This window comes from Puma concolor, chromosome E4 (genome assembly GCF_028749965.1).
Source record: "Puma concolor isolate L17-30 chromosome E4, mPumCon1.1.hap2, whole genome shotgun sequence".
Lineage (NCBI taxonomy): Eukaryota > Metazoa > Chordata > Mammalia > Carnivora > Felidae > Puma > Puma concolor.
In genome coordinates this window covers 46907717-46919741 of record NC_141683.1, presented here as the reverse complement: position 1 = coordinate 46919741, position 12025 = coordinate 46907717, and the positions used below count along the sequence as shown (strand labels likewise).

Below are 12025 nucleotides of genomic sequence, written 5' to 3'. Positions count from 1 at the left end.
TTTAAGAATTAGAGAAATCAGTGACTCATTAAAAAGGAACAACATCAGAATCATAGGGGTCGCAGAAGAGGAAGAGACAGAAATATGGGTAGAAAGGTTATGTGAGCAAGCCATAGCAGAAACTTTCCTAACCTGGGGAAAGACATAGACATCAAAATCTAGGAAGTACAGAGGACTCCCATTAAATTCAACAAAAACCAACCATCAACAAGGCATATCAGAGTCAAATTCACAAAATACTCAGGCAAGGAGAGAATCATGAAAGCAGCAAGGGGAAGAAAGTCCTTAACCTACAAGGGAAGACAGATCAGGTTTGCAGCAGACCTATCCACAGAAACTTGGCAGGCAAGAAAGGAGTGGCAGAATATATTCAATGTGCTGAATCAGAAAAATATGCAGCCAAAAATTCTTTATCCAGCAAGGCTGTCATTCAAAACAGATGGAGAGATAAAAAGTTTCCCAGACACACAAAAATTAAGAGTTTGTGACCACTAAACCAGCCCTGCAAGAAATTTTAAGGGGCACTCTCTGAGGGAAGAAAAGATGAAAAAACAAACAAATAAATAAAGACCAAAAGCAACAAAGACTAGAAAGGACCAGAGAACACCACTAGAAACTCCAACTCTACAAGCAACATAATGGCAATAAATTCTTATCTTTCAGTACTCACTCTAAACATCAATGGACTAAACACTCCAATCAAAAGACACAGGATAACAGAATGGATAAGATAACAAGATCCATCTATATGCTGTTTACAAGAGACCCACTTTAGACCTAAAGACACCTTCAGATTGAAAATAAGAGGATGGAGAAGCATCTATCATGCTAATGGTCCACAAAACAAAGCCAGAGTAGCCATACTTCTATCAGACAACCTAGACTTTAAAATAAAGACTGTATCAAGAGATGAAGAAGGGCATTATATCATAATTAAGGGGTCTATCCACCAAGACTTCACAATTGTAAACATTTATGTGCCAAATGTGAGGGCACCCAAATATATAAATCAATTAATCACAAACATAAACTCATTGACAGTAATACCATAACAAGTAGGGGACTTCAACACCCTACTCACAGCAATGGACAGATCATCTCATCAAAAAAATCAACAAGGAAACAATGGCTTTGAATGACACACAGGACCAGGTGGACTTAACAGATATTCAGAACATTTCATCCTAAAGCAGTGGAATATACATTCTTCTCCAGTGCACATGGAATGTTCTCCAGACCACATACTGGGACACAAATCAGCCCTCAACAAGTACAAAAAGATCGAGATCATACCGGGCATATTTTCAGCCCACAATGCTCTGAAACTCGAAATCAACCACAAGAAAAAATGCGGAAGGGTAACAAATACTTGGAGACTAAAGAACATCCTGCTAAAGAATGAATGGGCTAACCAAGAAGTTAAAGAGGAAATCAAAAAGTTCATGGAAGCCAATGAAAATGATAACACCACAACCCAAAATCTCTGGGATGCAGGAAAGGCGTTCATAAGAGGAAAGTATATAGCAATCCAGGCCTTCCTAAAGAAGGAAGAAAGATCTCAGATACACAACCTAACCTTACGCCTTAAAGAGCTGGAAAAAGAACAGCAAATAAAACCAAAACCAGCAAAAGACAGGAAGTAATAAAGATTAGAGCAGAAATTAATGCTATTCAAACCAAAAAACAGTAGAACAGATCAATGAAACCAGAAGCTGGTTTTTTGAAAGAATTAACAAAATTGATAAACCACTAGCCACTTTGATCAAAAAGAAAAAGGAAAGGACCCAAATAAATAAAATCAAGAATGAAAAAGGAGAGATCACAACCAACACAACAGAAATAAAAACAATAATAAGAGAATATTATGAGCAATTATATGCCAATGAAATGGGCAATCTGGAAGAAATGGACAAATTCCTAGAAACATATACACTAAAAACTGAAAAAGGAAGAAATAGAAAGTTTGAAGAGACCCATAACCAGCAAGGAAATTGAATTAGTAATCAAAAATCTCCCCAAAAACCAGAGTTCAGGGCTAGATGGATTTCCAGGGGAATTCTACCAAACATTTAAGGAAGAGTTAATACCTATTCTCTTGAAGCTGTTCCAAAAAATAGAAATGGAAGGAAAACTTCTAAACTCTTTCTATGAAGCCAGCATTACCTTGATTCCAAAACCAGAGACCTCACTAAAAAGGAGAACTATACAGCAATTTCCATGATGAACATGGATGCAAAAATCCTCAACAAGATATTAGCCAACTGGATCCAACAATACATTAAAAAAATTATTCACCACGACCAAGTGGAATTTATACCTGGGATGCAGGGCTGGTTCAATATCTGCAAAACAATCAATGTGATTCATCACATCAATAAAAGAAAGGACAAGAACCATATGATCCTCTCAATAGATGCAGAGAAAACATTTGACAAAACACAGCATCCTTTCTTGATAAAAACCCTCAAGAAAGTAGAGCTAGAACATACCTCAAGATCATAAAAGCCATATATGAAAGACCCAATGCTAATATCATCCTCAATGGGGAAAAACTGAGGGCTTTCCCCTTAAGGTCAGGAACAAGATAGGGATGTCCACTCTTGCCACTGTTATTCAACATAGTATTGGAAGTCAGCCTCTGCAATCAGACAACACAAAGAAATAAAAGGCATCCAAATCAGCCAGGAGGAGGTCAAACTTTCACTCTTTGCAGACGATGTGATACGCTACATGGAAAACCCAAAAGATTCCACCAAAAAACTGCTAGAACTGATTCATGAATTCAGCAAAGTTGCAGGATATAAAATCAATGCACAGAAATCAGTTGCATTCCTATACACGAACAATGAAGCAACAGAAAGAGAAATCAAGGAATCGATCCCATTTACAATTGCACCAAAAACCATAAAATACCAAGGAATAAATCTAGGCAAAGAGGTGAAAAATCTATACACTGAAAACTATAGAAAGTTTATGAAAGAAATTGAAGAAGACACAAAGAAATGGAAAAAGATTCCATGCTCCTGGATAGGAAGAACAAATATTGTTAAAATGTCAATACTACCCAAAGCAATCTACATATTCAATGCAATCCCTATCAAAGTAACACCAGCATTCTTCACAGAGCTAGAATAATCCTAAAATAATCCTAAAAAATCCAGAAAGACCCTGAATAGCCAAAGCAATCTTGAAAAAGAAAACCAAAGCAGGAGGCATCACAATCCCAGACTTCAAGCTATACCACAAAGCTGTAATCATCAAGACAGTATGGTACTGGCACAAAATCAGACACTCAGATGAATGGAACAGAATAGAGAACCCAGAAATGGACCCACAAATGTACAGCCAACTAATTTTTGATAAAGCAGAAAAGAATATCCAATGGAATAAAGACAGTCTCTTCAGCAAGTGTGTTGGGAAAACTGGACAGCGACATGCAGAAGAATGAACCTGGACCACTTTCTTATACACAAAATACACAAAAATAAACACAAAATGGATGAAAGACCTAAATATAAGACAGGAAGCCATCAAAGTCCTCGAGGAGAAAGCAGGTAAAAACCTCTTTGATCTTGGCCACAGCAACTTCTTACTCAACATACCTCCGGAGGCAAGGGAAACAAAAGCAAAAATGAACTATTGGGACTTCATAAAAATAAAAAGCTTCTTCTGCACAGCGAAGGAAACAATCAGCAAAACTAAAAGGCAACGGACAGAATGGGAGAAGATAGCTGCAAACAGCATATCAGATGAAGGGTCAGTATCTAAAATCTATAAAGAACTTATCAAACACAACACCCAAGAAACAAATAATCCAAGGAAGAAATGGGCAAAAGACATGAATAGACACTTCTCCAAAGAAGACATCCAGGGGCGCCTGGGTGGCGCAGTCGGTTAAGCGTCCGACTTCAGCCAGGTCACGATCTCGTGGTCCGTGAGTTCGAGCCCCGCGTCAGGCTCTGGGCTGATGGCTCAGAGCCTGGAGCCTGTTTCTGATTCTGTGTCTCCCTCTCTCTCTGCCCCTCCCCCGTTCATGCTCTGTCTCTCTCTGTCCCAAAAAAATAAATAAAAACGTGGAAAAAAAAATTAAAAAAAACAAAACAAAACACAAAAAAAAAAAACAAAGAAGACATCCAGATGGCCAACCAACACATGAAAACATGCTCCTCATCACTCATCATCAGGGAAATACAAATCAAAACCACAATGAGATACCACCTCACACCTGTCAGAATAGCTAACGTTAACAACTCAGGCAACAACATATGTTGGCGAGCATGCAGAGAAAGAGGATCTCTTTTGCATTGCTGGTGGTAATGCAAACTGGAGCAGCCACTCTGGAAAACAGTATGGAGATTCTTCAAAAAATTAAAAATAGAACTACCCAATTGCACTACTAGGTATTTATCTAAGGGATACAGGTATGCTGTTTCAAAGGGTCACATGTACCCCAATGTTTACAGAAGCACTATCGACAATAGCCAAAGTATGGAAAGAGCCCAGATGTCCATAGATGGATGAATGGATAAAGAAGATACATACACACACATACATTTGATGGAGTATTACCTGGCAATCAAAAAGAATGAAATCTTGCCATTTGCAACTATGTGGATGGAACTAGAGGGTATTATGCTAAGCGAAATTGGTCAGCCAAAGAAAGACAAATATCATGGGACTTCATTCATATCAGGACTTTAAGACACAGAACAGATGAACATAAGGGAAGGGAAGCAAAAATAAGATAAAAACAGGGAGGGGGACAGAACATAAGAGACTCTTAAATATGGAGAACAAAGGGTTACTGGAGGGGGGAATGGGCTAAATTAAGGAATCTACTCCTGAAATCATTGTTGCACTATATGCTAACTAATTTGGATGTAAATTAAAAAAATATAATTAAAAAATAAAAAATATTTTAAAAAATTTAGAAAGTAATAGTCAACGTAATGTGAAATTTATGACAGAATGTACTTCAACCGATAATAATATAAGAAGCAAAGTATCACAAAGAAAGAAGACAATAAAAAAAAGCTGAAGAAAAGCTAGAGGCAAGTTGAATTTTCTTGTTTTTAGCAAAGTTTGTGAAGCAGAAATTTTATGTATATACTTAATGCCATTTTATCATTTTCCCATAACTCCTTATTTTCAGAGAAACTATGATCTCATCAACTTTTATTATGCATACTTTTATAATTATTTGTACCCTATTAGTGGCAAGAAATGCCTTCACCACAAAATTCTCTGAAATTTTTATCCAAAGAACACAGAAACTAAAGAAAAATAATCTCCACGGTTCCTACCATTTTTCCCCAAGCTATCTAGTTGTGGCCATATCCTCTTTAATTAACACAGTTTTGAAACCATACCAATTCAATATGCACCACATTCTCTTCAGAGGTAATATGTAATTCATCTTTAATTTATAACATTTCTAAACCAGCCACACAACTTCTTCTATCACTATATGTAACAAAGTCATGAAACTTCTAAGGGTGAGTCAAAATCAAATCACCTGAGATAAAAATTAGCATTTTACTTGAAAGGGTCATTTACTTGAAAGCACAGAATTGTGACAAGACTTTTTATTTCACTCAACTTTTTATTAAATCTACACTAACATTAAGAAAATTCAATAATGAAGGGTTAGCGTCGGTCTCTTAGTTTCCGCTCAGGTAATGATCTCACAGTTTCATGGGTTTGACCCCCACATCAGACTCTGTACTAGAAGCAAAGAGCCTGCTTGGGATTCTCTCTCTCCTCCTCTCTCTTTATACCTCCCCAACTCATGCTATCTCTGTCTCTCTGAAATAAACTTTAAAAAAATTAAAAAAAATTAAAAAATCATAACCTGTGATACAGCTAGAAATATTTATATGCAAATCAGTACTAATCAAAGTAAAAAAAAATTTGCAAATCAAAATATTTACTTTCACAATTCTAAGGCCCAAAAAGTAAAAAATATCAGTAAAAAGGGGGAATTTACCTTTTCACTTCTTGTCTTTTTATATCACAGTACAGAATGTCTGTATGATCCGATTTCTGAAAGAAAAAAAAATGTATCATTTAGGAAATATAAATTGTGCACTTTTACCACAGTTACAGGGGAAAGAGACTGGGAGACAACATTTTTTTCCACACCTATGTGTTAGTGAATAGGATGACACAACAATTTATTTAATCCTTCCAATAAATCCTGTGAGATAGATAATATAATCATTCCCCTTTTACAGATAAAGTACCCAAGGCTCAAATACAGCAAAGTATCTTTCTCAACATCACACAGCAAGTCAGCAGCAGAGCCAGGACTGAAACCAGCTGTGGCCACTATCTCTACTCCCCCACCTTGTCTCTCTATGTACTTGGGACACGGGGCCTCGGCACAAGGGAAGTAAGAGAGAAATAGGATATAGTCCCTGTCCTAAAGACTTTAAAGAATAGAGAGAAGTAGAAGCACATGCACGGATAACTTAACGAAAGGACATACCTCAGTGTCAAAGCAGAAAAATGCACAATAAGTTGTAAAAGAATTCAAAACATCAATCACCAAGACTTGGAACATACTTAAGAAAAAAGATGGACAAAATATATGCTAACGACTGAATATAGATGGAATAAAGATGAATGAATTAAGGAAAAAACGTTTTTCCAGCTAAGAAAGGCATTAGGCATTCTAAGGCATTCTAAGCTTCTTAGGCATTCTAAGAAGCTGCAGACGACTGGCGCACATTCAGCAGAGAGAAAATAAACCAACCTACCTAGACACAGAAGGACTATTTTGAGGAAATAAAAAGAGAACTGGAGAGTTAAGGTGTGACTGAATTTAAGAAGGTCCTAAATGACAGACTAAAAAGTGAGTGAAGATTTTTCAACAGAGGAGAAATATGATGAAACCTATGCTTTAAGGAGATTAATATAGAAACAATCGATTCAAATAGCAGTGTCACTGTACAAAAACAAATTCTTAAAAACAGAATTCTACATTCACACAACTTTCACAACTACTTTCTCTCATTACCTGCAAACCTGTAGCTATCCCCACATACACCTACTTTCAACTTGAATGTAGTTAAGCACTTCACTAACCACCCCTGAGCTAGCTTAATGTGTTTCTAATTATTTATGTGACTCTGGACTTGGCTCTGTCGCTATAAACAATTTTGTGTCCCTGGACAAAGTCACTTAACCTTCTGGATCTTAATTTCTGGATCTGAAAACACAAACACTACATATCTGCCATCGCTATCTCACAAGAATAGTGTAAAGCCAAATATAATCATATATGGGACAAGACTTTTTAAAACTATCTTAATTTATATCCATGTTGTCTGATCCCACATGGTAGGTTCTATTTTTCTTCCTCAAAATAGTCCTTCTGTTTATAGGTAGGCTGGTTTATTTTCTCTCTGCTGAATGCACTCCAGTCATCTATAGATTCTTAGAATGCCCAAGCTTTCTTAGCCAAGAAAACCTTTTTTCTTTAACTCATTCATCTTTATTCCATCTATATTCAGTCGTTAGCATATATTTCGTCCACCTTTTTTTTCCTAAGTATGTTCCAAGTCTTGGTGATTGATGTTTTGAATTCTTTTACAACTTATTGTGCATTTTTCTGCTTTGACACTGAGGTATGTCCTTTCGTTAAGTTATCCGTGCATGTGCTTCTACTTCTCTCTATTCTTTAAAGTCTTTAGGACAGGGACTATATCCTATTTCTCTCTTTCTTCTCTTGTGCTGAGGCCCTGTATCTCCAGAAAGAAATGAAGGCCTTGATTAGTGCTTTTTGGTGAGAAGGAAGAAAAAAACCAAACACTGGTTTATTTTTTTTCTATTGGCTATCATTAAGTATAAAGAAAATATGAGTAAAAAAGTCGTGGGGGAATTTATATCATAAACTTTCCAATTATACATTAAAACTTTAATATAAATAATGTTTAGAGTTAGTTATAGTATATGAACACTTACCAGTTTTCTCTTCTCTGATGAAACAGACCTTACACAGCAAGCTGAACTAGGAGAACTTGAAGCTTTTTTCTCTTTCTTATCCTAAGAATGCCAAGTGGAAAAAAGGAAAGAAAGACACAAAATAAAGTATAGTGTGTTATTTAACCATTGTTATTATAAATTAATATTCTTTCTATATTAATAATAACCTTCAGGGGGGGAAATGTTTAAAGGCACACATCCTTTGGTAAGAGGGAGGGAAATTCAGCCAGAAAGAAGACAACTAGAAATCAGAGGATCTAGATGCTCTTGAATTAGAGATGAGATAGGATACAGGTGTTACAGCAGAAGACAGCTGATGGCTCAGATAAAGGTACGGGGAGGTGGCGCTGCCATGGTGGAATTCAGTCTTTTATAAAGCAAAATCATACATCCAGTTATGTTTCAGTGGATCCAAAACTCAGCAGACCCGGGACAAACTCTGAGTACCTACCATGTACCAAAGCCATTCTAGACAGTGGGGACAGATTAATGAACAAAAGCCCCTGCCCTCATGGAGGTTAAAATTTAGTGCAGGAATTTACAAATAAACAAGTAATAGATTTAGTGTCGGATGATGCGATGGAAAACAATAAAACAGAGAAAGAAGGCAGGAAGGGCTGGAAGGTGGGGGTGCAGGTGGCTGCAAATTTAAACAGTAGTCAGAAAAAGGCCCCACTGATAAGCTGACATCTGACTGGAGACCTAAAGAAGTGAAGGAAAAAGCCGCATGAATATCTAGGGAAAGAGCTTTCAGTTCAAGGGCAAAGCCCCCGAGGCAGTAATGTGCCTGGCTTGTTGGAATAATAGCAAAAAAACACAAATGGAGAAAGCAATGAGAGAATGAAAGGAGATGAGATGGGGAGAGCAGATTGCTTTGTTGGCCCCAGCTAGGACTTTAGCTGTTACTCTGGGGGAAATGGAAGACCACCAGAAAGTACAGAGCAGAGGAGTGACATGATCTGACTTATATCTTAATAGGATCATTCTGGCAGCTTGGTGAGAAGAGAACATGAGGAGGCAAAGGTGGCAGCAGGGAGATCAATACGAAAAATACTGGGACAATCTGGAGAAGCAAGCTGATTGTCTGGATCAAGGTGACAGCACAGGAGGTAGTCAGGCTCTAAATATATTATTAAGAGAAAGCTGATAGACTGGATGCAGGTAGAGGATGATGACCAGGACTTTGCCCCAAGCAACTGAAAGAATGGAATTGCAACTTACTAAATTGGAAAAACCGAAGCTGGGCATTTGAAAGGTTATAGTTTAAGAAGATGAGGAATCAACAGAGGACACTTCCAGGAAGTCACCAGTGTGGAGGAAAATCAGGAGAATATGGTGTTTCAAAAGTTAAGTGAAGAAAATGTTTCAAGGAGAAAGTGAATCAGCTATGTCAAATACTGCTGATGGTTCAAGTCAGATGAGGTCTGAAGAGCAACAAATGGATTTAGCAACATGGAAACCACTGCTGCTGGCTTTGATGAGAGCACATTTGGAGGAGTGATGGCAACAAAAAGTCTGATTCAAGGAGATTAAAAGAGAATAGGAGGAGAATTGCAAATGGCATGCCAATGATCAGTGCCAAATAGAAGATACATAAATCAAAGATACCATAGTACTGTAAGGCCATACTCCAGGGTCCCCTTTCCAATTATCCCTATATCTGGGAGGTCAAATTAGTAATCAGATAGTAAGAAAGGAACAAACATCAAAAAGTGTAATGATCCTTAGTCTACTTTATCCAGGTGATGTAAAAGCCTTATGAACTAATCTGCTACCACAGAAATCACTTCTATAGTGAATATTCACCTTTGCTAGACTTTAGTCTCTCATCTTGGATGGTAATGTAGCATAAACATTGTCTAATTCTGATGATGCACTAAGCAGACTATTCAGAGAGTTTATAATAAAACTAATTGCAGGGTTTTCATTTGTTTTGGTCACATAAATCATGTTTCAGTCTTGTTTCCTAGAGATAACATTTCACTCAATTAGTTGGGACACCCTAAATTTCATCTGCTAAAATACTTCTAGTTTGCCTGGGTGGCTCAGTCGGTTAAGTGTCCAACTTTGGCTCAGGTCATGATCTCACATTTTGTGAGTTCGAGCCCTACATCGGGCTCTGTGCTGTCAGCGCAGAGCCTGCTTCAGATCTTCTGTCTCCCTCTCTCTGCCCCTCCCCCACTCATTCTCATTCTCTCTTTAAATAAATAAGTAAACTTAAAAAACAAAACAAAACTTCCAGGGAGCCTGGGTGGCTCAGTCAATTAAGCCTACAACTTCAGCTCAGGTCATGATATCACATTTGTGAGTTCGAGCCCCATGTCGGGCTCTGTGCTCACAGGGCATAGCCTGGACCCTGCTTCAGATTCTGTGTCTCCCTCTTTCTCTGTCCCTCTCCTGCTCTCTCTCTCTCTCAAAAATGAATAAATACTAAAAAAAATTTTTTTTAAGTACTTCCTAAGGTAATGTGTTGAGAGTCACAGAGAAAGGCACATGGTGAGCATGCCGTCCCTACCTTTAGCCTCCCCCGCACAGGGTAGCCTATTCTGACTGATGAGCATATAATCTTATCCAGTGCTGAGTAAATGAAGAAGGAGACACACAATAAAGGTATAATGGTGAGTTATTTCTATGTAAAGGAGGGCCTAGAACTCAAGTCAGGAATGGCTAGGCAAATTACATACCTCTCTAAGCCTCAGTTTTGGCATTTGTATAATTGGGATAATAAAGTACCTACTTCACAGAGTTGTGAGGAATAAATAAAATAATGCAAGAATGGGTGAAAAAAAAGGATGGGAAAAACAAATTACTTCTGTGTCAGAAGGGCAAAACAAAATATTTACATAGCTCATTTTAAAACTGAGGTATTTTTTTCTTAACACAAAAGTGAACTGCAAAAAAAGGTATCTTTGGGTCAGTAAAGCAAAATTCTTACTTCTACGTCAAAGTTGGGTGATGCGGTGCTGCCTTTTCTCCGAGACTTCTCTTTTTTTCCACAAGATTCTTTGTTGGACATTTTGAAAAGCTAAAATAAACATTAAAAACACATTACGTGCGTGTGTGTGTGCGTGTGTTTTACCACCACCACCATAAAATACGTTAGAAATTCGTCTTCTTTCAGTTATACAAAGACTGGGGTTTTACAAAATGATTTCCATTTTCTAACCATTCCCAAAACAACAGAATTCTCTCATTGTTCCACTTTATTTCACTTATAGTTTCCCTCATAATGATCTCTTCCTCTACTTCAGTTTCATCTACCACCTTTTTAGGAATGACTCTCAAAACTGTGCCTGTAGCCCTGATTTCTCTCCCAAGCTTCAGACCACCATTTTCCAACTGCCTGCAGAACTGCTGTATTTTGCCTTACCTACACCTCAAAACCAGTTAGTCCTAAGTCTTTACTCTCCTGACACACCCTCCACACTCAACTCAGTGTGCACCAGAAGCTTCCAGTGCTGGAATAGAAAGCCTAGGGGTTGGAAATATCATCAGGTCTGTTGGAACGGGAAGATAGACAGGAGTCTAGAAGCAAAGCCCAAAGGAGAGTTTATTGCTGACAGTGACACATATGGGGACTCTGAACATAAGAAAAGCTTTAGAAACCAAACAATTGCAATTACTCATGGTCAATCATGACCATGGTAAGTGAAGTTATATAAAATAATGCAAGTATACTAAATCAAACTTTTAGAATGCTTTGATGAATGTAAAGAGAAAGAAGGGAAATGCTGATAGCTAACAGAAATGCTAACAGTAAAAATTAACAAAAGCATATTCAACATAGATTTCCAAGCACTGATCCTAAATCGCCCAGAAATTTTGCTTTGTAAGATAATGTATGGCAATAACTGAATTCACAGTTGTGCTTCCAGATGAGAGTAATAATCTCCTTTTTCCTTCTCTTGTTCCAAGGATTCTATTCCATGTTGGGGAAAGGTATAATAAAAAACAGTAACTTCCATGAAATGAATTGCTTCAAGACAATGGACTACTTATAATGTTACCTTTTACAATTTAAACTGACCCAAGTTAGTCT

The 12025-nt window shown here is 37.4% G+C and overlaps 1 protein-coding gene across 6 annotated transcripts in view; it reads right to left on the bottom strand.

Moving 5' to 3' along the window:
* SWT1 (SWT1 RNA endoribonuclease homolog) overlaps positions 1-12025 on the bottom strand; it is a 106473-nt gene that overhangs the window by 92321 nt on the left and 2127 nt on the right. For 5 of the 6 annotated variants that reach the window (XR_015246212.1, XR_015246213.1, XM_086694143.1 and 2 more), the window contains exons 2-4: positions 10922-11011; positions 7966-8046; positions 5987-6042 (exon numbers count right to left, since the gene is read on the bottom strand). Coding sequence is in view for 4 of the 6 variants with exons in the window: in XM_086694143.1 (XP_086550269.1) it covers positions 5987-6042; positions 7966-8046; positions 10922-11011 (227 nt within the window). In the remaining 2 variants the exon portion in view is untranslated. The remainder of the gene's footprint in view (positions 1-5986; positions 6043-7965; positions 8047-10921; positions 11012-12025) is intronic. The other variant, XM_086694142.1, reaches the window with a different exon arrangement.